Here is a 23,199-nt window from a genome sequence, read left to right as displayed (position 1 = left end):
GACATGCATAACACAATAATGGGCACGATTTCACGATATCCACTGCAGGTGCGATCTCAAAACAGATCCACTGACACTGGGCCAGCATGAGAGCCAATTGATAGACGTTGCAAGTAGAATGGATATCAATATGCATACTCATCTTCAAATTCCCGTTTATCGACTCGACTGCTGTTGAGAGAGAAAGAGCTGTGGCTAGTGATTGTGGCGTGGTTCTCGTGCGCTAGCTCATTTCGAGTTAGCAATCACTCTGGCTAATAGTTTGGCCTCTGTTGGCTTATTAGTGAGGCACAGGCACAGCACAAGCCACATAAGTTCTGGTGAAGATGCAGGCACCCACTTATTTTCCCTCCAGGTGCCGAGGGGGAAGGTGTGGCAGGTCCGACTCCAGAACCTAATTCACCTGCAACTGCGTCGTTCCTGCTGCTCGTGTGCTCAATTCCCTCCAACCTGTATTCTGCCAACTCAATTCACCTCTATCTGCACTTCTCCTTCTCCTCCACCATATTCTCTTCTCTTCACGAGATAGCTGACGCTCTCTGCGCAGTTGACATCTCCATGTCCCCATAATTCCATCTCTCATTCCTGCCTATCATGGCCGTGGTTCTTCGTACTCTGTTGTTTTTTCTGACTGTCCTATCCGTTGCTCTCTCTGTGCCGACCACCGAGTCCAATGCTCAGTCTTCCCTGCCACTCCATGATCCCTATTCTGTGAGAGAGCAGACATTTGGTCCTTTCCGGAAACTACGCGATGCTATCATCGAGAAACTCTGGTCTATCCCACACAAGTCTACTCACCATTCTTCTACTACCTCATCCCCACAAACTCCCGAACTCTTTCGCGCTCGTTATGGCAACGATGTGGTCCTACGATTCCAATTGAGAACTGAAGAAGATGCAAAGGCTCTTCTTCAAGCGGCCGATATCCTATTCCTCGATATCTGGGAAGGCACCAATGAATGGGTCGATATCAGAGTTGCAAAAGACATTGTACCTTCCTTCATTGGACTACTCCCTGCCTCTCTTCACAAATCATATACTCCGCTAATGCATGATCTTGCTCGTGCTGTGTACGACACCTATCCTGGCTCGGCTTCCTCAGACGATGACACTCCTCGCGATGGTCCAACCCCTTCCCACAACTGGAGATCAACCGTTCAGCCATCTCAGAATCTCTTCTTCCACGACTTCCAGCCTTTGTCGGTGCTCTATCCCTGGTTGAGACTTATCGCTTCTCTATTTCCAACCCACGCAAGCTTGATCAGTATCGGAAAGTCGGCCGAGGGTCGTGATATTTCTGCTCTCAGACTTGGTACTCAGAAGGACTACGCTCGAGGTGATGACCACACTACTCGACATACTTTAATCATAGCTGGAGGTACCCACGCCCGTGAATGGATTTCAGTCTCCACAGCTGCATATATCGCCCATAGCTTGGTCACCAGATACGGCCATTCACAATTCCCACATGTTACAAAGCTGCTCGACCATTTCGACGTGGTGGTCATTCCTGTCGTCAACCCCGATGGCTACGAATATACCTGGACAACGGACAGGCTTTGGCGCAAGAACCGGCAATCGACAGACATCGCTTTCTGCCCAGGCATTGACATCGACCGCTCATTCTCATTCGGTTGGAGTGGGCACAATAGTCGAGATAATGCTTGCAGTGATGATTATGCAGGTACCGAACCGCTCGTTGCTCTGGAGGCCAAAGTCCTTACAGAATGGGCCCGAAATGAAACGGAGAACAACAATGTAACCTTTGACGCTTATCTCGATCTTCATTCGTACTCACAGGAAGTCCTTTACCCCTACACATATTCTTGTGATGCGGAGCCTCCGAACCTGGAAGATCTGGAAGAAGTTGCTATGGGACTCGCCAAGTCGTTCCGCCTGACCAATGGCCACTACTACGGGGTGGAAAGCGCATGCGAAGGAAGCATTACTTTCAAGGATCAGACCAAGTCCACAAGAGTACAAGCTGATTCGCAAGGTGGTTCTGCTTTGGACTTTTTCTATCACGACCTGAACGTCAAGTTCGCCTATCAAATCAAGCTTCGAGATACTGGCACTTACGGCTTTTTATTACCGCGTTCACAAATTGTCCCTACTGGAGAAGAAACCTACGAAGCTGTCGTAGGCTTGGGTCGATGGTTGTTGGGAAACCATGGAATTGAAAGTATTGGTGACAGAGAGTCTGTTTGGGGCGTGGATCTCGATCCCATTCTTGCAAAAAAGAAGAAAACCACGGCGACAGTGCTCGAGTCAGGCGATGACAATGAATTTGACGATGATTCGTCATTTGAGCTGAGAAGGAGAAAGAGGAGGTAATCCCTCCTTACTGTGGATATCATTCGACGGCAAACTTCAGATTGCATCGGTATTCATGTCCAGCCTGCCCAACATTGGCAGCTTGATGAGTGAAATGATTGTATAATAACATTACATGTTAAATGGCATATCGTGTCTGTACCACTAAATTCGGAAACGCCCTCTCCGTGCTAATTGACCTATGTATGGCCAACCACCGAGCTGCCGCTAGCGCAGCAAGATCTTCGATTGGCAATAAGCCACAGCCATTGAGATGGGATCAATGGCCGACAGCGTTTTATTACTCACCGTTGAGATCAGCCTGGTCCTGGTCCTACGTATCAACGTGCAATGCGCAGTCACGTGGCAAGAGGCTTGGACCCTTTGAACTAGTATGCCACCATCTTGCAGAGACACAGGAATCAGCCTCATGTTCACCTAGCTTGCAGCCTAGGCTCAGCCTCCCATATTGGCCTTTAACAAATACCCCGCTGAACAGAACGACGTATCATAAGCACCCGTCCTTCAAAATATTCATCTGGCGCAGCTGTGGCTTTCTGATCGAAAGGGCGGCCCTGGCCTGAACCTCTCAGAGTTACTCAACATTTGTTGACTCAACAAGCCATGGACGAGACGATGGCACTGACGACCAGATGGCTCGACGACCAGCATGATGTTTGCGCGCCTAAGCGGGGGGTGCTCGACAAGCACTATACCTGTGAAGAGCTAACGATGCAGTATACCCACGATGACTACACGGTTGGATGGATCTGTGCCCTTCCACTGGAACTGGCTGCAGCACGGGGTATGCTAGATTGCGAGCATCCTGTGTTGGATAATCCCGAAGCCGAGGACAACACATATACGTTAGGGCAGATGGCTGGCCCAGGATTTCAAAGTTGCGCTAACGTGCTCCCTTCCGCTCGAGGCTACCACTGTTTATGCCTTGCTTGATAAAGTCTGGGAAAACAATGGCACGTCTTATGGGAAAGCACGAGGAGATAGTGATGCATACACAACAGGCAAGATTGGTCACCATGATGTTGTGCTAGTGCATATGTTATCAATGGCGAAAACGAACGCGGCATGGTTACAGCTAATCTACGGTCCAGCTTCCCAAACGTCCAGCTTACTCTTGTGGTCGGAATCTGTGGCGCAGTCCCAACCCCTTCCGGTGAGAAAGAAATCTATCTTGGTGATACCATCATCAGCGATGGAATCATCTCGTTTGATCCCTTCAGACTTTACCCTGGCTCTTTTACGAGGAAGGATATTACGCTCAATACCCTTAGCAGACCTAACATAGGAATCAGGGCACATCTGGCGAAATTGAAGAGTCGCATGGGCAACCAAAGAGTTGAAACAGGAATGCTCCGGTTTCTGCCTTTACTCATCAGGAGCTCGGCGAATTATCTGTGAACCCTGGCGCTACTTATGATAAGTTGTTTCGTCCCAGTTATCGCCGCAAACACCAAGCCCCATCACGATGTGTGACATGTGACGCATGCTTAAAGAAAGATGATCGCGTCTGCGAAGAAGCCTTGAGTCATCATGCGCGGAACTCGAATGTGAAGACGAGAAGGCAGTCCTGATAGATCGTTGGAAGGTTTCTGAGACCGAGAATATCGCTTGCAAGCCGTCCTCATGCAATCCGATAGGACATTTCGGACTGTTCGCGTCCGGGGACACTGAGATGAAATTAGAAGAGGTTCGCGACCAGGTCTCCAAGAGAGATCATGTAATAGCTTTCGACATGGAGGGAGCCGGTGTATGAGGCCCCCTACCCTGTCTAATAATCAAGGGCATTGCGGGCTACGCCGACGGTCATAAGACCAAGCGATGGCAGAACTACGCTGCAGCTACAGCGGGAGCATGCGCAAAAGCATTTCTGGAAAGCTGGTTCTCAGATAGTGATACAGGCCAACTAGGACGCTCGACTCCCTATGTGAAACTCTTACCTGTGGATTGAAGGAATTACACGACTGACCCTGACCAAGCAGATTGATGCCAATAATCTTGCAGCTGGCGCCAACTGCTTCACCCTGAGTGCGGGCAACTGAACAGATTGCAGCCACCCAGGCAGATGGACTTTGGAGGAACAGTATCTTTTAGCGTCTGAAATCGTTGGCCGATCACGACCAATGAACCCAGCGAAACAAGAATGGAACTATGGGCTAGTATCTCAACTTGATGAATTGTTGACGAGTATCTGGGGTAATGGTGCACCTGTGCCGTCCCCCTTTTACATGGTCTAAATATGGCAAGATACTTGTCGCCTCGGTATGCGGCGAATACGGCCATGTTGGTGGCCGAGCCTTGGATAAATCAGCATTATATCAAGACTTCGACTGGCCTTGGCTCGCCCGTGGCTTGCCGTGGCTTGTCAAGGGGCTCCTATAGTCTGGTTTGGAGCCTTGACTCAACTCTGGGGTGGTCAAAATAGCTGCTTCACAGTCAGATAGCACTCAGGTTGCTTTCACGGTATGTCGACATTACCAGTAGGAACTTTATGTATAAGGTCTGCTCTTATGGAGGCTTGACCCGGTGCTATATCAATCCATCACGTCATGTCCTTGCCTACCTTGTAAATAGGAGCGGAACAAGTCCAAGAGAGTGTGGTAAGATTAGACAATGCTGTCGAAATGGCTGGATTCTCCTTCTATATCAGCACTTCTAAGGTCCGACCAGGCGCTGGCCTCCTAATTTCTAATTGTAAGAGAGGTTTCTCATTTCTCTCCTCATTTACCATAGAAGGCAGCGACTTATTAGGCTAATCGTCGTCTTATATAGTCATGTACGAGGAAACTGTTGAGGGCAAGAGCTACGTCATAGATCTAAAGTGTCTATCCTTCCACCACATTCCTACAACTCATTCATCGACTATACAATCAATCAAGACACTACTAAATCATCAGACCACGCTTACAGCATTGCGCGTAACAGAGACAACTAGATCTACTAGAGATCATAAATCTCATCTAGGCTAAGCCGTGAAGGCTTATGGCGCGCAAGTAAAGCCTGCAGAAATATGTTGCGCTTTGCTTCCCCCTCAACTCCCTCTACCACTTCTGCCACGTTGAGTTGCGGGTTGCCAGCTCGTCTTCTCACACCAAGGAAGAAGAAACCCTCCTGCACAGCGCTATTTGAAATTTCTCATGACGTGATCTTCAGCGTGAAAGCTCTTTCAACAAGACCACGAAATCCATGTCTACCTCCCACCGAGATCATCCCAGCTCATTGAATCTTCTAGCATTTTGAAGCCAGCATCGTGCTGATTAAGCTCAAGTTCTTGCAGCTTTGAAGCCATTTTTTGGAGTGAAAACGGCTCTCGGTTGCGTCGTGGATCGGTCCATCCCTGTATGACAAGGAAATCAAGAAAGCCACGAGCAAAGTGCTGACAGTTGCTCCTGAGCAAGTCATAGCTTCGCCCAGGATTCTCGTGGGTCAAAAATTCCGCATTGAACTTCCAAATCTTCTGTGGTCGTTTCATATCGTACCTCACGAAAAATTGTGCTAATTAGTGTTGCAGGTATCAGCATCGCAGTTTGTCGCCGACGGTTATCAAGCAAGTCAATCTTACTAGTTAGGATGAATTCGGCGAGACTGCAGTATATCTGCAACTCCTTGATGTTCTCATCCTTCTGGAACTGCCCTTCTTGAACAACTTTCTCCCACCCTTCCTTTGTTCCCCATACACTTTCGACAATCAATTGCCCTGTCTCCTGGGAGAAGTTCAGACCGTACATACGGTATTGATCCTTGTTGACATTGGTCAATTCAAGATCCTGCTGTGCTCTTGGATTCGAGAAACTCACACTGTCCGCCTCGCGAAGGTATAGGGCCCAATGGGCAAGTTTCTTTTGCAACCCAAGCTTTTTTATGGAGCGTGCGAAGACCGAGCCCGAGCTGTCCTGAAATACAAAAGGGTTGATGGCAACACCAACGACGTGAAGGCTCCGATCAAATTGAGTGTTCACAGGGATATTTGCCCATGTCCGGTCCGGCTCTCGCTTGTAAATACTGACTTGCTCATAACCAGGCACGTTCACAAAGTTAGCTCTCGCGACATATTTGTATTCGGCTTCTGCATCTACAGCTTCTCTCCCTGGGTGGGCCAACAGGCTCTCTCCAAAGTCAGTAGCCTTTTTCAAAGCGCGGGCTGAAGCCGTTTCTAGCATGCTCGGCGAAAGTTTTGCGTTTTGAGGCACAGTTGTCAACAGGAACGTGCGCAAGTCTACAGCTTGCGCCATCAAATTCCACAGCTAGAAGTAATTTTGAATAGCACGAAAGAGGTAGGGTAGGGTGAGTTAAGTCCTCACGAGATGACCCGTTGGACAAGCATCCCATCTCCTAGGCCATACAGTATGATACGAAGGCGTACGGGGTATTTTTCGATAGTTAGGCGCTATGTATCTAGGTAGACATCGCTTGATCTACTCCATTAAGCCAATATTACTTCGTATGGGCTAGCCTCTAGATACCTAGGGAGAGTTAGAATCAAGAACAGTAATTTCACCCTCTTTCTCAGCCTGGCCTTCTCCCCAGGGTCGTTCCAGGCACCTTCGCCGCCCAACGGAAGCATCGAAGAAGTATCATTACACTTTAGACGGGAATCGATACCTTTAGTGCGTCATCGGTGCTAGAAGACGCTACAGAGGCCCCTTTAGCGCCTAAATAACGAAAATAGGTACCCACGAAACCTTCGTTGTACCCACTAGTATTCTTTCAGAATTAGGTGCTTAGCCGTTGAAGATCTAGCTAAGGAGCTAAAGATATCTGGCATTCATTCAAGTTGGTACCGAGTAGAGAGCTCGATGCAAGTGCTCGGCCCCCATGTTACTTTGCCAAAATCGAGAAAGCTGAATACGACGGCTTGGCCCTGGGTTGATGATGAATTGACATGCCCACCATCCTATGAACATGGAATAGAGTTGCGCGATGTGTGATAAAGGGTTGTGCCAACCGGGACGGACCGTCGTCTCATCATCGTGTCAAAGCTGAGCCAAGACCACTAAACGAATACTCGTAGACCACCGAGCGAACACCAACACCCAAAAAGGCCTCCCAATTGCACACTCATGAGGCCCCCAAAACCAATGACGTGAGTATTGAATACTCGTAATCTATCCATCGGTCCTAGCATCGCTTGATGAATCGGTCTCGATTGCAAGGAGCAATACCAGCCCGCCGCCAACCTAGACCTAAGAGGATATTGTGCCTAGTACTACTCCGTAAGTGCCTCCTGGCGTGCCTCATCATAGACGCGTAAAAAACATTACGTTATGAATGGTTTGAGTGTCTCTCTACGGAAGTACTCGCCTCCGCCTTAGCTCGGTGCCCTCTGACATATGTTGCTCCCAACATCTCGCATTTACTCTCCAGCTATCTCAATCTTTCTCGCTCGTCTAACCCCTATCACATGGCAAATCACCCCGGGATATTGCCCATAGTAATAAGCAATTCCAAGCCGATTGCACTTCGTATCCTTCGCAGTGTCTTTCCTTTCCATGCAGCGGCATGGAGGACCGCCTACGCGTCTCTGTACGAGATTCTGAATGCGTCGGACGACGCATTGTTGATTGCCCGGTTAGAGCGGTGGCAGAAATCAATGCAGGCCCAACTCGCGAACTCTGGAATCATTGTACGCCTCATGGTCACCAATAACCATGCTTCGCTTCCCAACCCATCTTTTCTTAGAGGACCTGGCTAAGATGACTTCTCGTAGGGTTCCGTGTTGACTGCCGCGGTCGTTGGTGGCTTTACGTGGCCAGGTCTTACCGAATTACCTGCCGTTGCATATACAATGATCAGGGTGGCCTGGTTTAGCAGCCTAATTCTGTCCATCGGGTCCGTGGCTGTCGGTGTCCAGCAGAGCGTGTTTCTCATGCGCCTACATTGTGTTCCAAAATACCACGTCATTCTGCGAGACATACTCGGCGCACGGGACGAGTCTCAAAACTATCTTCCTCACGACCATCAGATTATCCTCTGGCAGCTGGCGGTTGGCCTTTTGGAAGTTAGCATCTACTCCTGGCTGGGTGGGTTCGTGGTGTTTGTCTGTGCTTCGACACGAACTTTTCAGAAAGATCAAAGTGTGTCCGATCGGTTGGTAGGTTGGGCTTTATGAATATGCTTGACGCCCTAAAACTCTGACCTTCATCCTTCAGGTCGCAGCGTTTTGCTTCGTTGCATTTCTCTCAACCGTCATACTTTACCTCTTCAGTATGCTCCGACTTTGGTATTCGGTTTGGCAGCAACGACATAGGCTTGAACCAAGCATCTGAGGCTTGAGTTTCCTCGCTTGAGTAAGCTCGCTTAGTTTCAGCCTTGCTCTATCCCAACTTCACCCACAAATACCTGTCGCAAATGTCAAATAAGTGGTACAGGTATGGGTTTCATGCTTACCATTCCGGTATGAATCGATCTCCGGGCATATGTGTCAGGACATCAAACACTGCACGTTTGGTCCTTCCAGAACGCGGGTGCGAATGGATTTCGGTCAGGAATTGAGCCAAGGTAGCGAATACGAGCAGGCACGGATGAGGAGTCGAAATACCTACCGAATTGATCAAATCACCTAGCACCCTGCTCGTGAATCACTTCTAGGTTGGCGTCCCTGCAGCTGTTGACAAGTCAAGCTTGAGGGTGAAATAGTCTACTTGATGTGAAGCGAAAGGATACATTTCCTGGACACCAATCGCAATAGAATAGCGACCACTGGCAGACAACCTGGCCTGTATGTCGGCAGCTCAGCCCCGCTCTAAGCCCCAACAACCCTCTTTCTTCAAGGCTTTATCTTTCTCCAGCCTGATTCAACTTTCACCACATTTTGCTTCTAGTTTTCGAGAAATGGATTCCAATGCAAATTCGAAATGATTGTCCTTTCATCCATACGATTGCCATTGCCATTCGTGATTCTTGTACAATGCTTTGACTGATATAGTATGCCACTCCGCGGCACTTGAATCGTTCACTGGATCGGAAGGATGGCGGAGGTCTTTGGCATTGTGGCAGGAGGTGCAGGTCTTGCGTCCCTCGCAATCCAAATTCTTGATGATTCACAGAGAATCAGAGAACTGTGCGCTGCAATCCGCGATGCACCCACCGAGTTCAAATCACTCTCAGACGAGATTCAGCTTTTTGGTGCGCTCTTGTCCTTGATCGCCGAGAATCATCCTCGGCGAGAGCCCTTGAATAAGGCTACTTCGGTCCAAGACCAAGTCATTCGACAATGCCAGAGTCTTCACGACGAATTGGGCCCGATTCTCGCAAGGCTGTCCAGCTCCTTGGCTGGCCGAAAGAGGGTCGTATCATGGATATCAGTGAAATCTATATTGGAGAGGAAGAAGATCGATCAGCTTCTAGTGAAGCTCGAACGAGCCAAGGCTAATTTAATGCTTGCTCAAATGTATGCTCACATCCTATTCCTGGACTGTAGCTCACCTTTCTTAGGCTTGCTTCACCAAACAATCTAGCGTCTCAACAGATTTCTGTCCAGACAGAGATAGTCCCTGCACCCTCGGAAAAGCCACCTTCATCTTACACCAACAAAGCTACTAGAGGCCGATCAATCGTCACAAGCTCGTCACATTATCTCGGTTTGGGGACACTCACTCTCGGACGCCTCTATTCTCGTTCGGCTGAGGAAGGGGATACTGCAGCCGCACGATTCACATTTGCATCATGGTTTCTAGACTGGGCCATTACTATCACATCGAGGAAGTACAATGGTATTCTCAACATCTCTCTCCAGCCTCAGTGCTTAGTCAAAGCCGATGCCCCTATCTTTCTAGCCTGTGCCATTGGAGACCATAAAGCCGTTGCTGATCTGATCGCCACTGGAAAGGCTTCACCATTCGATACCACTTTCAATGGCATGACACCTTTGGCAGTAAGTACTCATTGGTACCTTCCTCGTATTTATCTGATTTTGAAGGCGACCGCCTCCAATGCTGATAAGTGACAAGGTGGCAGCAGCATGGCTCCGCCCTGAGATCTGCAAGCACTTGATCGACCTCGGAGCTGATGCATCGGCTATTATGAAATACCGCAATCCCTATACCGGAGAAGGTATGGAGTTGTAAGTCCAAACCGTTATCCCTCACTGTGTCTAGCCGTGTCATGAGCCATTATGGCATAGCGCTTCCCATCTGTGCATGGTATGTAGATGCTCACCCTGCTAGCCAAAATCTTCGCACCATCGCTAACAAGCGCCTAGAACCCCCTTCGCGTATGCCTGTGGCCGATGGAGTCCTGAGACCTGGATGCCAACCATCAGCGATGTTTGGCCTGAGTGGAAAGCCTCTTACTACCAGAGGGGTGACCGTAAGCTAGACACTTTACGCCTGCTGGTGGAAAGTGGCAAAGTGGTAATCGAACAAACGCTGCAGTCGAGCTCATTTCCACAACCCCTCATAGCCGTGAGTAACTATCAAGGTTCGCTTGACACCCTTCTCTGGCTTATCGCGGAGGAAAGGATAGCTCTCGTTGGGAATGATCTGCAAAACTTCTATGTACAACTTGCAAGGTCATGGGCCAGTCTCAGTTGGGGCTCGATTGAGTTAGTCTCAGCGGCGATGAACAAAGTGCAGGACACCACGAGCTTCACTACGGACCCTGTAGCTGGAACTGATATACTATTTGGTCTAGTCCTAATACTTATGTGGGACGCATTGGACTCTAGGCAGGTCGCTGACGTTTATCGCAGCCTTCAAATCCTTTTGGACGCAGGTGTGGACATCCACGGTAGGACTCATAAGCGCAGCCCACTTGGAGAGTGCTCATTTCATTCCGTTGATGGTTATATCTGGAGACACGAAGAATTAAACAGTCTTGATCGGCATGGGCGGTTCTTTCGGGCTGTTGCGACATCGTGCAACCGACGCTTGAAAATCTGGGCCAATTTCTTAAAACAGAGTCAAGAGGATCTGTATGACTATCTGAGAATTGAAAAGCAGGACGGCATTGAGGAGTGGTCTGAGTGCAGGAACGAAGAAGCGGGAGATAGCTTTCACCAGTACCTCAAAAACCTACGGATCATGTCTCGAATCTGCATCGGAGTCGTCACCAACAGCGATGGGGAAGAAGTCCTGGACTTCCGTATTGAGTTTGCCACGAAAAAGAAGGATTTCATTGTGCCAGGACAGTGGGACGACGAAGACTCAGAGGAATCTATGTCCGTCTCTGGAGAAGAGGATGAGGATGGTTGGATATATCACTATGCTTATAGCGATGATGAAGCGTCAGACGATGACGACGAAAGCGACTTGGATGAAGAATTCAACAACGAGGATGGCGACAACGACGACTACGATGATGATGATCACGAACCAGATCAAGAAGTCCAGCGACAGACAGAATTGTCAAAGCGACTTGATGACCGAGAGCAGGAAGATGATGGTCAGAAAGACACAACCCCTCTTCCTTCCGACCACGCACAGCGAGCATGAGCGTGAGCATGTTTTGTTGGATGAATCTAATTTGGAGCGACGGTTTCGGGCGGGGAGCGAGCACATTTCGTACAACGATCTATTCATATCAAGTCACCGGACGTTCCATTCCTAGGGGGAGCTGAAGAATTCCACGGAATGGGATCTCAAGGGAGTTCCTAGGCAGAACCATCATAGTATGCGGTCATGCTCGGACGGGATTCACACCAGCTAGGACATGTATTTTGCATTCAATAACTAAGGATATCGTCAAGTGTAGTGCAAAAGGACTAACTTAGAAACTAATGCTAACTAACCAAGACGCTCCAGAAGCCGGCCCATGCCGGGCGGATCGATCCATGCCGATCTAGCAAGTCGCTTAAAATTCTACTCGATTAGTACGGTCCCATCAAAACTATCCACTAACTACTGAGCCCGGTGACGTATGTGCTGTGTGCGACGTTGAGCTGGACAGAAGACGCCCTTGGAGTTCTTCGGTGCCAAATCCATAAATCTCATCCAGATACGCTAATATCCCAAAAGACTGACATGTCCATCTCCCTGCGCGGCACAAGCAAGCATCATGCGATGAGGATGGTAAGCAGTTGCGACGATTGGGCTTTGGTACCCCCTCCCACTGAGACTTCCACCCACAACCTGCGCAATACGACTTGCGAGTGGTTCGAAAGAGCCTAGGAGTTCACCATTCGTGTTAAAGCTGCGTACCTCGTGGCGGTCGGTGCCAACGGCAATTACGGGCGCGTGCTCGTGGACGGAAAGGGTGCGCAGGAGAGTCTTGGACGAGGAGGCTGAGGTCGGTGTCATTGCGCCATCTTGTGTTGATGGTGGAGCTTGTGATGAGGATCCGGTGCCCGATGAAGAAGTTGCATTGAGAGTCAATACGGCTTTATCGTTTCTCAAATCCCAAAGCTTGACCTCGCCGTTACGGCTGGCAGAGATCAGCTCTCTCACCCCACCTCGCTGCATGTGTAGGTTGGTGACCCACTGTCGGTGCTCACGCCAAATTTTAACCATTGCCGTTCGAGGATTTAGACGTTGATCGAATACACGCACCACGCCATCTCCAAAGCCCGCAATGAAGATCTGCCCAGCGACTTGATCAGATGTGAGACTAGTGACGCAGCTGCTGCTCCTAGCAGGGATATCACCAACGCAGAGCTCTGTAGCCGCGTTCCATACTTTGATGACCTTCACATCTCCTGCAACGAGTGCCTTTCCCTGACCCTGCTGCCAATCGAAAACCAGACCTGCGTTTTTATTGCTGGGAATCAGTTCTGTCAAGGCGCGGAATGCGGTGATCACCTTTACGTCAGCTCCGCTCTGGTAGCCACGGTATACTTTGAGGACACCATCTGAACTGCCAACCATAAGTAGTGGCTGGTCATCTTCGTTCATGAACTTGGCATCATTGATTCGGCTTCCTGTAGGATTTCCATTGCTGAATCGATTGAGCAGTTCATTCTTCTGAAAGTCCCAAATTGTGATCGTGTCTTTGTCGTCCGCGACGGCTAGATGATCGTCGAATTGATGGAAAGTCATCTTCGTTGGTTGGCTATGGTTGTTGATAAGACCCTCCAAACGAGTCCATTTTGAGCTTCCGGCTTTGCCTTTCAGTGGCTGATTATCGGCGATGATACGCTCGTTACGTGTACGTCGCCATAGACGAGAGTTGTAGTCTGCCGAACCAGGCTCGTCTGGATCATTGGGTCGCATTTGTGGCTCACGGAAGTACTCTGTTGACCATTCCAATAAAGAACTCTGAAGAGGCAGCGTCGGTGGCTTCTTGGGATCTAAAGGCGTGAAGCCAGCCGATGTTGGTAAATATGCTGCATGGTAAGCACCTGGCGTGTTACTGGCGTTTGGTGAGTCAGGAGGCCTACTCCACTCAGGTGGTAATCGATTTCGGGGGGTATTGAGAGGCTGGACATGTTCTCTGGTCTTTGTAGGGGATGTTTGTGGTGTTGTTTCTTGTGTAGGACTGTCTGCTGGAGAACCAAAGGCGAGATTTCGCAATGAGCTCCCAGCCCGCTTAAGACTGAGTGATAGATAACTCTGCTGTTTCTGGAGCTGTGGAGGCGTCACATTACTGCTTTGTCGATCGATTGCTCGAAGTGAATCTCTTGATGGCACTCTCTTAAGATGTGCCTCCTCTTTCTTAGAGAATTTCAAAAGGTCATCAATCACTGCCAGTGCCATATGACTTAAAGGCGAGTTGATCAGGATTTCGTGAACCTGGTCTACAATGATCTGAGCATTTCTGGCAATCTCTGGGTGTGGATCAACAGAGAGTACAAGGATCTGGACCCAGATCGATCCGTAGATTGAGTTCGATGATATGGGAACTGGAGTGGAGTTGTCCCGAGGATCAAACACACTTGGCTCCGACTCCTTGTAAGGGTGCTTTTCTCTTTCCTCCACGAGCTGCTCGTATGCTACTACAATAAATTTATTTTCATATCGCTTGACAAAGGTAGAGAGGAAAACAACCAGTTCCTTTCTCACCAGGGTGCTGCCATCTGATGTCATGAAGAGAACTGAAGATGCAATACCCTCTTCAATCTGGGAGACTTGATCGGTGAGGTCGGGAATACCGAGGAAATTCGTCAGTGCATGAAGCATGGCAGCTCGGACTTCCGGCACCGGGTCGAGAGATAACTCGCACAACCGAGCATGTGCTGAGCATCTGATCCCCATCCATTTCGCATCTGCGTAATCACACCAGAGCATGCTCAGACACAAGCAAGACCATTGCCTAAGCAAAGGATTCTCAGGTTCCAACATGTTAAGTAGGCATGCGTTGAAAAGTTCTGGCAGTAGACAAACAGTCTGCCCTGGAGGATATTTCTTGCAAAATGTGGCTACAATGAATGCACACATTGCTCGATGCTCACTGGCGTTCCCAACAGGGATATCAGAGCGAGGGCTCATGATGGAAATGAAGTAATGAATGCCATTGTCTTTCAAGAGATCACTCTGTACTGTGTAATCCACGGCCATTATGCGAGCCCAGATGAATACCATGACAGGTTTCAGCTCCAAAGAAGCAGCTTGGAGAAGCTTAACCACATAAGGAAAGATTCCAATGCTCAAAGCCAAGTGTACTGCCCAAGGTCCTAGGTCCAAAAACTTACTCAGCAGTATCAGGGCCCTCAATCGATGTACCTGACTAAGGAGAACTTGGAGGACGATGGGCAATTGGTCTGGAGCATGATCTTTTGTTGGTCCAGAGCTTAGGTAAACCTCAAAAGCTGTGAGTTGCTCAGCAAAAAAGGTCGAATGCTGGTATTCATAAACGCGCTTTCCTTCTTCTGCTTCTCGTAGCATTGGAAGTTGTGACATGACCATCTCAATAGCAAGATCCCAACTCTGCCATAGAGGATGTCGATGTGTTTCGGGAAGTGGTGGGGATGAGATTGGATGGCAATGGTTTGCTCGCATGATTCGTTCACTCAGGAGAAAATTTCGAAATAGGGCCGCCACCATCAAATCTTGACGGAAGAGTTTCTTGAACAGAGGTCGAGGCAGAATGTTCCATGCAATCGTGTCGGTAATTGCGGTAAAGATCCAATTCAGCTCGCCCAGAGGGCTTCTGCGGTCTTGGAGGCGGCCAGGAACCGGGATCTTCCCATCTTCCAAGGCCGGATTACCAGGAAGCGGATTCTGTAAAACAAAATATCGCAGTGCAATATCGATAGGGGTCGTAAGACAACATGTGAACAGATCAGCAGGAAGATCGGGGTTGGTCGGTAACATCTCGGTTCTACCACAGGCTGCCAGTTGAATACAATCTCCGTAGTTCTGGATTGGAGCATTTGGGTCGCGTTTCTTGAGCTCTTCATTCTCCTTATCGTGCTTAGCGAGAAAAGTGTCGAAATTGTGGACAATATTTCCGGCATGGGAAACATCATACACGAACAGGCTTGGACCACCTAACCAGGACTGCAGATCATAAATGCCGACTGGTATGTATTGAGTATAGTTCTTGTTGAATACCCAGATCTCACCAGATGCTGTCGGAAGGGGAACACCGTGCCCATTGTAGTGGAAGAGAACTCGTTCGTCCTTCGCATTACGTCGGAGCGAAACGCAAAATCGCTTAGTCTCGTCAATAGAAGGATCCAGATACTGCTTATACCTAGTTCGCAGACTAAGTGATTCATATTGTTCTTGCAATCGTTTACCAATCTGTTCCATGGTCTTTGTCGTCCCACCACTATTCCCCGTTGGGTCAACCCAGGCTTCGAGCTTCGCGGTAGGATTCGTCTTGATCACATCCGGAGGATCAACACCGATGTTGAGACAGATGGCGAGGGCAGCAGAAACAGTCTTCATTCGATCTTTCATTCGCCAGTCCACACTGGGGAATTTCTTTGACTCTTCCGATTGCGATCCATTGCTCTCGTGCCGCTTTTCGGTGTAATACATGTAGAATGTTGCATGGAGTAATGAGAGATATTCATTAGAAGTGTATTCATCATCCCAACCGTGTCTGATAAGTGCCAATTTGTCGTCTGAAGGAGGGGTTGCGAGGCCATCTTTGCTTCGTGGTCCAAAGTCACTCTTGGTACGCGATAGTAAAGCAGGCTTTGCAGTTAGATAGTCTTGAGCTTCCTGAGGAATAATCCGGCGCGATGACAAGTCATTCTGAGCCGGGTGTACGCCATTAACATGTGGAGACTGCTTGGGTCCAGAGCTTGACTGAGCTCTTGTGGCATCGACCGTCAATTCTCTAGATTGTGCGGTCTGATCGTCTCCTTGTGTGGCAGGCCGACGTCTTTCGACAAGCCTAGTGTCTGAATGTCCATTGAGTGTCGTCATCCTGTATGCCTCCTGGACTTCTTGAGTCGTTCGCGCCTAGAGAGGACTCGGGAATACCCAGGCAGACATTTGACACAGCTAATTGAGGAGGAGAGACGTGCGTGCGCAGGCCACGTCGTCAGGCTCGCGCATCACTCGCGCAGACGAGCAAGCAGGTTCGGGTGTTGTGGAGGAAGCAGAGATCGAGCGGTTGGACAGGTGCGGGATGCGCAAATCGAGGGATAACAAAAGACTGATGAGACGGATATGAAACTATTTTGACATAATTTACAAGAAGACTTGTGTAATAAAGATTGTGAAGTGAACTGGTGAAGATGAGCTGGCAGGACTCGAGCGACAGAGGGTGCACGAGGCGAGCAGTCACTACCTGGTTCCCCTACAAAAAAATGCGGGGATAAAATTCTGGTCACGTGGTATTTCGTATTTCCAAAAGCGGATATTCTGCACAGTAACTCCATAGGAAGGCTGAAAAGAATCAAGCGGCTGATGCGAGGAACTATCATACAAGGAGAAAGGGTATTTCTTTTCATTATCAAGGCCATCCCTTACATACCTCCGTCATCCCAGGTTGTCTCATTTGTTCGAGAAAACACCTATTCCTCAATTCCCAAACTCCAAGGTTGATGGCTGATATGTGTGTACAAAGTGGGACAAAGGGGACAAGGAAAGAGAACAAGGTTGAGATCGGGGTGTAACGAAGTGAAATTTTGTTCAAAACATCCATCCAGCCATCAGAGAAAACACTGTGTCATAAAAAGCCATCTTCACGTTTCATGGCGTTCGCCGGTCCAAGAGTAATACAATCACGACACTGGTGTTCTCCTGGCAGTCTTTTCTTCCTCCTCCAAACGCCTCCTCCAATCCGCCAAACTGTCACTCATCTCAGCTCCATGAGTCTCGGTGGTCGGAGTCCTTTCCGAATCGAATTGTGTACTGAGTCGATAATTACTGCGACTGGTGTTCTCCCATTGTGACCTCAGGGTCTCCAATTCAGAGGCCAAGTTGTCCAACGCAACAGATCCACGCTCATCTCGTGATATGGTCTCATCGTTCACCGATGCATCAGTTAGAGTCGAAGTGCTCTCATCTCGATTATGGCTGATGCTGTTGAGACCATGAGGCAAGGGCTGCAGTTGCGATTGTCGACGATAGTTGCCCACAGATTGACCAACTTGATCCAACAGCATCGTGACTCGATGTTCAGCCTCTTCTGCACGTTGCTCAAGCATCGAATTTTCGGATTTCAGGTCTTCCAATTCCTTCGCAATACGTTGGGAATTGCGAGTGAGCTCTGCGTGACTGACCGCTTGTTGTTCCCTCTGACTTTGGATAGTGCTTAGCTCGCTTCGTAGCTTGGCGATATTTGTCTCCAGTAATGTAATATGCTGAGTGGTTTGCGTCTTCATCTCATCAATTGAGGTTTGTAATTGTTTTCGCTCAGCTGCCCATACTGTATTATCTCCTTCAGTTGCAGTTGTGCTGGCACTCTTGGTGGCTTCCAGCTCAGTGGTCAGTTGCGAGTTCTGCTGTTTGTATTTGGTGAGCTCTTCTTTCATCTTCTTCAACATCTTCTCGGTGCCCTTGACGTAATGCACTGCAGATTGGTAATCATTCTCAAGTTGCTCGAGTTTTTCTTTGTAGGTACTGTCTGCCTCTTGCATCCGAGCCTCGAATTGTGACTTGGTCTCTTCATGGGACTTGATACTACTTTGAAGTTGTTGATCAAGCTCGCGAAGGCGGCTTTGCTCGGGCGTACCGAAACGCGAGCTTGGCGAATGGTCAAAGATGGGGGACCGTCTAACGTCTGATGCATTGATGCCTCTCTCGCCAAGGAGATCCTTGAGCGCACTGTGTTGAACAGCTAGAGCACTAGCATCTCTCTGGTTGATCTCCAGATTTGCACGCACTTCTCGGATCTCTTGTTGATGGGTTTGGGCATCTCTCAGAGCTGCTTGCAATTGACGGCGAATCTGAAGACCTTCACGACTGGACTGTTCTTGGTAAGCCTCAAGACCAGCAATGCGCTCCTCTGCACTGCGAAGTTTTTGAGAAGCGGCATCGGCGGCATCCTTATTTCTCTTTGCCAATTGCGATGCTTGTTCAGCAGATTCTCGTAGAGCAGCCATCTTCTCGTCCGCCATAGAATCACTCCGGGATAACGAATCCTGACTTGAAATCTTAGCGAGACCTGCAAGCAGAGCGTTTCGATGAGTTGATGCCTCCTTTGCGTTCGTTTCTGCAAGCTCTTCTGCATCTCGAAGGCGCTTTGTCATATTCTCCAATTCGTTGGTGCGCTCCTCGTGCTCGCCTTTGAGTGCAGCCAGCTTTCTCTCAGAGGCTTCCCTTGACTGACGCTCTTCTTCGATTTGGCGCTCATACAATGAAACTTTGCCTGACGAGGCTGCTACTGCAGCTTCCAAAGCAGCCATTGTAGCCGTGTGGCTCGCTAGTCGAGAACTGGCCTCTTGATGATTTCTATTCAGCCCGCCATGTTCAACTCGTAGCGTCCGGAGTTCTTCCTCGATTTCCATTCGTCGTGAAGCTTCTGCTCGAGCTTCGCTCTGCGCTTCGTGTAACTCTGCACGGAGGCCTTCGAGTTCTGCGGGGTTTCGACCGTTGTTCAGCTCATCATACCGTTGCTGAAGTGCATCGCTCGATTGCTCGGCAAGTTCTCTGGCTCTTTTCTCTGCAGTAAGTTCATTGTACAAAGAGTCTATTTTCGCTTTGTGCTCTGACTGCGCCGCCAGAGCTAATGCAAGCCTTCTTGTGAGGTCGGTGAATCGTTCTTGCTCGTCAGGATCGCGGGAAGCATCAGGCTGAGGGGTACTTCGTGTACTACCACCATGTGCAGCCAGTTTGGCCCTTGCGTATGCAGCTTCTGTGACGGCAGCATCGCGTTGATGCTCGACTTCAGCCACTTTCCGGGCCATGGTTGAGGCTTGCTGTTCCATAGCTTCTTGCATCTTCATTATTTCACCACGCATGGTCATAAATGCTTCCACCAAGGGACGGTCGTCGTCAGCGACTTGGCCAACAACACGTTCATCAAACGCTGGGCTAGATGAAGTGCCACTTTGATATCCTTGCTTCCGAGCCAGTGCGAGTTCTGAAGCGTACCAAGCGTTGGTCTTTTTCATCGTATCCAATTCTTTCAGAAGCGCTTCTTGGTGTGCGTTCATTTTGGGTGACTTTGGCTCATCTGGAACGCTTCGCAGACTTCGATTGTCGGATTGGAAATCACCATGGTGTTTGGCAGATGAGGAGCGTCCGAGTGCACCATCTTCTGTGCTGTCAATGGAGCTCTGAGCTCGCTGCGATCGAAGGGAACGCTGTCTGGCGACACCGCTGCTCACCAAAGGAGCAGCCTCACCGGCATCCATAGCCATAGCTTTTGCCCTGCTGTCAGTACGTTGGATGGGCGTTCTTCGACCTTGTGTACTGGGGCTAGCTTCCCTGCTGGGGCGTGAATTTTCTTTCTGGATATCCCTCACACCAGCAGCTTGCGCTGGTGGCTGATCTGCAGGCACGGTTCGAATTGAGTCTGGCCCAGCTGACGGGCCTCTAGCTTCAGTTGGACCTCCATTCTGTCGACTTTTGATGCCATTTGCAGGAGATTGTACACCATTAGCACGGGGATTGGGCGGTTGACCTTGAGGAGGAGGCCCGGCGGGGGCTTGTGCCATGGAAGCACGGGGTAGTCGTGAACCTGTATTGTTTTGAGATGGATCGGGCCGCTGGACTGGGCCACCGGAGAATTGATCACGGGATGAGGCTTGACCCATCTGTCCTTCTCTAGAAGTCGATCTGATGGGAGGTCCGTTGTTTTTAACATCAGTACTCGGCCGTCTTGTTGGACTGGTGGGCGCTTTGCCATCTCCTGGCGCATCATTGGGATATCGGATCTTCGCCGTGTCAAGAACATAGACCATGCTCAATTCGCTGGGATCACGGGGTGCTGAACTGGGTTCGCCAGCAAGAACGATGATCTTGTCGCGATAAGCCGTCATGCTGTGTCCGGACCTGGAGGATGGAGATGGGCCCATGTTTTGAAAAGTATACCATCTCTTAGAAGGAATTCGGAATGCGGCAAGATCACCCAAGTCGGTACCCTCTTCAGTTCTACCACCAAAGATATACATGACATCGTTGACCAAGGCGGCAGAGTGGCCCTCTCGCGGGGCTGGAATGTACCCAATACAATCTTGTTGTGTCCAGGAGTTGGTGGCAGGGCTATATGTCCAGACGTCGTTGAACCATTGTGTACCATTTGTGCCGCCAAAGCTGTAATTTGTCAGTCATGCAAATTCAATGTCAAGCGACAAGTACTTACAGAAATAGTTGATCATTGTAGCTAATGACCGTGTGATTTGTTCGGGCAGGAGGCGCCTTGCCAGATGAGGTCATGTTGTCGGTCTCACTGGAGTTCGGAATCAGAAACTCCCATTGGTTTGCGGGATTTTGAAGGGCATTTAAATCAAAAGCAACCAGGTCGTTGAAGAAGAATCCTTCGACTTGGCCACCAAATATATAAATTTTTGAACCCAGGATATTCAGAGTGTGACCATATCTCCCGGCGGGCTTTGGCCCAGGAGGAGAAGCCCGTGACCATTGGCGGGAAGCTGTGCATATCAGCAACGAGTCCCAGAAGAGGCGATCATTCAACTTACAAGTATTCAGGAGGTACAGTGTATCATCGAGGACATCAGAGTCATCCATTTTGGTGTCACCACCATAGACAATATATGCGTTGCCTACCAGTAAACTCGCATGACCAACTCGTGGACCTGGACCTTCAGAAACGGTGGCGATGGGATAGCAGGAGAGATTTCCACCACCGGATTCGACCATCCAGAGGTCCCCTCGTACCATCGACCCGTTTATCAAACCGCCCATTATGTAGATGTCACCATCTTTCGAGGCCACAGCATTGACTGCAGCTCCATAGCGAGGGAAAGGGTTTGATTGCGGAGTAGGGAAATTGAGCCGCCGTTGCGACCAAGGATATAATGCTGCATTGGGGACTTGACCAGCAGGAGCGGTCAGGTTGGAGGGACGATTCTGCATTGCAAGTTAGTCTTTCCGAATTGTTCTGAAGAGATGGAAATAGACAAGACGTACTCCAGCCTCGGATTCTGAGCGCTCACGGCGAGCAAAGCCAGCACCTGGCGCATTTGCCAACTGAGAGCCCATTGATGAGATTGAGCCATTTGGATTATTGGCGTTGGCAAGAGGCGGTGGGGAGGTGGTTGAGCGACCATCTGTAGACTTGTCTATTGAACCATTCTGGGTAGAAGGGGCACTTCCATCTGAAGTGTGAATATTACGAGTAGCGGGGGGAAGAGAGGAGTTGGCAACAGGCGGTGGCGCGTTCTTTTTTGACTTGAAAAGGAAGGCCATGGCCGTGACTGTGTCTTTGGCACAGCGGTGAGGATGGATGAAGTTATGACGCGGCCAGGACCATTCGAACCACGCTGGTGGTGAATAAAAGTGAGGCTAGGTGAGACAGGTTGTATCGAGTATTATCGCAAGAGCCGACCATGAACATCTGGTTCAGGAACAATCCATGCTTTGACGCCAGTCGCACAGAATGAATACTCAAGACAGGGAAACGGAAGGCAGGAGGAGATTGACGAGACCGACTGGACACCGTCGAAAGGATATTCCACCTGGAGTGCACGAAAGGCCAAAAAAGGACGAGGTTGTAAAGTTGGTCGAGGCGCAGCTTGATTTCCCAATCGCCAAGGGCCGCCGTATGCAGGAACCAGAAGTTGAATAGAGTGGTAGGAAGGAGGAGGCTAGTCTGGAGTACGTTCCGTGGTCGTAGTAGTCGAGGTAGAACGCGACTTTGGTGGTGATGTCTGTGTAGGAGTCTGTGCGGTAAGTGGCCCGAGATTCGACAACGCGACGACAGGAGAGATGGAATTAGAAGTCGAGGAGGAGAAAGTTGGGCCAGTCGCAAGTTCGCAACGGTGGTCACTGGTGAACGGAGAAGACAATCGGGTGCAGGTTGAAGATCAGGAGAAATTATTGTTGCTGCAGGCAGGTAATCATGGTGCTTGCATATGACCGCTCCAGTGACCTCCACTACTCGAAGTAAGAGTTGACCGCTACGGTCAGTTAGAAACCGAGTACCTGAAAAAGGTCCGGGGTGAGCCAGGGACCGCCTACAAAGTGCAGAATAGGCGCAGGAACAAGCCGCAGTCTTGGATTTAGGGAGTGCCTCTCTGCTGGTGGCTTCTGCGAATCTGCTCAGGCTGAGGTTCATTCAATCTCAGGTTCACGCTTCCACTGCAGTGCAGTTCCTAAGAGGTTGACTAACAATTTAGTGCAGACCTTCGCTCCAACTTTTGGTGTTTCAGCTGGCCCAGTTCAGCTAGACTGCCACTGCACTCCCACTTAAGCGCCCCTCTTTCCACTCTTTCCAGGGTTTGCGCCTGCGAAAGAGGCACCCCAAGAGCCGACCGAGGGACCTCCTCTCTTCAATCGCTTCCTCCCTAAAGGCTCCTCCTCCTTGGGCCTGAGGCGCCTGAGAAACAATTGGGGAAACCCTTTACTAACTCCGTACCCCCTATCCCTATCAGAAAATCACAATGCCAACACCCCAGCTGTATCCGTATTC

The 23,199-nt window shown here is 49.6% G+C and overlaps 5 protein-coding genes across 5 annotated transcripts; 2 read left to right on the top strand and 3 right to left on the bottom strand.

The window, feature by feature from the left end:
* Positions 1–594: 594 nt before the first annotated feature.
* Positions 595–2,334, top strand: LTR84_003135 (uncharacterized protein; the record flags this gene model as incomplete). The annotated part of the gene is made up of 1 exon (XM_064846730.1): positions 595–2,334. The coding sequence occupies one exon, from the start codon at positions 595–597 to the stop codon at positions 2,332–2,334; it is 1,740 nt and encodes a 579-aa protein (XP_064705710.1).
* Positions 2,335–5,521: 3,187 nt separating this feature from the next.
* Positions 5,522–6,491, bottom strand: LTR84_003134 (uncharacterized protein; the record flags this gene model as incomplete). The annotated part of the gene is made up of 2 exons (XM_064846729.1): positions 5,522–5,826; positions 5,894–6,491. The coding sequence occupies 2 exons, from the start codon at positions 6,489–6,491 to the stop codon at positions 5,522–5,524; spliced, it is 903 nt and encodes a 300-aa protein (XP_064705709.1).
* A 2,808-nt stretch (positions 6,492–9,299) lies between these two features.
* Positions 9,300–11,762, top strand: LTR84_003133 (uncharacterized protein; the record flags this gene model as incomplete). The annotated part of the gene is made up of 4 exons (XM_064846728.1): positions 9,300–9,721; positions 9,766–10,204; positions 10,281–10,393; positions 10,532–11,762. The coding sequence occupies 4 exons, from the start codon at positions 9,300–9,302 to the stop codon at positions 11,760–11,762; spliced, it is 2,205 nt and encodes a 734-aa protein (XP_064705708.1).
* A 507-nt stretch (positions 11,763–12,269) lies between these two features.
* On the bottom strand, positions 12,270–16,580 carry LTR84_003132 (uncharacterized protein; the record flags this gene model as incomplete). Its single annotated transcript, XM_064846727.1, has 1 exon — positions 12,270–16,580. One exon carries the CDS (start codon positions 16,578–16,580, stop codon positions 12,270–12,272), a length of 4,311 nt encoding a protein of 1,436 aa, XP_064705707.1.
* Positions 16,581–17,383: 803 nt separating this feature from the next.
* On the bottom strand, positions 17,384–21,977 carry LTR84_003131 (uncharacterized protein; the record flags this gene model as incomplete). Its single annotated transcript, XM_064846726.1, has 4 exons — positions 17,384–20,861; positions 20,911–21,199; positions 21,248–21,638; positions 21,699–21,977. 4 exons carry the CDS (start codon positions 21,975–21,977, stop codon positions 17,384–17,386), a joined length of 4,437 nt encoding a protein of 1,478 aa, XP_064705706.1.
* Positions 21,978–23,199: the final 1,222 nt, after the last annotated feature.

This window comes from Exophiala bonariae (genome assembly GCF_035927105.1).
Source record: "Exophiala bonariae strain CCFEE 5792 chromosome Unknown scaffold_15, whole genome shotgun sequence".
NCBI classification, from domain to species: domain Eukaryota; kingdom Fungi; phylum Ascomycota; class Eurotiomycetes; order Chaetothyriales; family Herpotrichiellaceae; genus Exophiala; species Exophiala bonariae.
The sequence above is the reverse complement of the archived record's forward strand: the minus strand, read 5'-3'. Positions and strand labels throughout refer to the sequence as shown.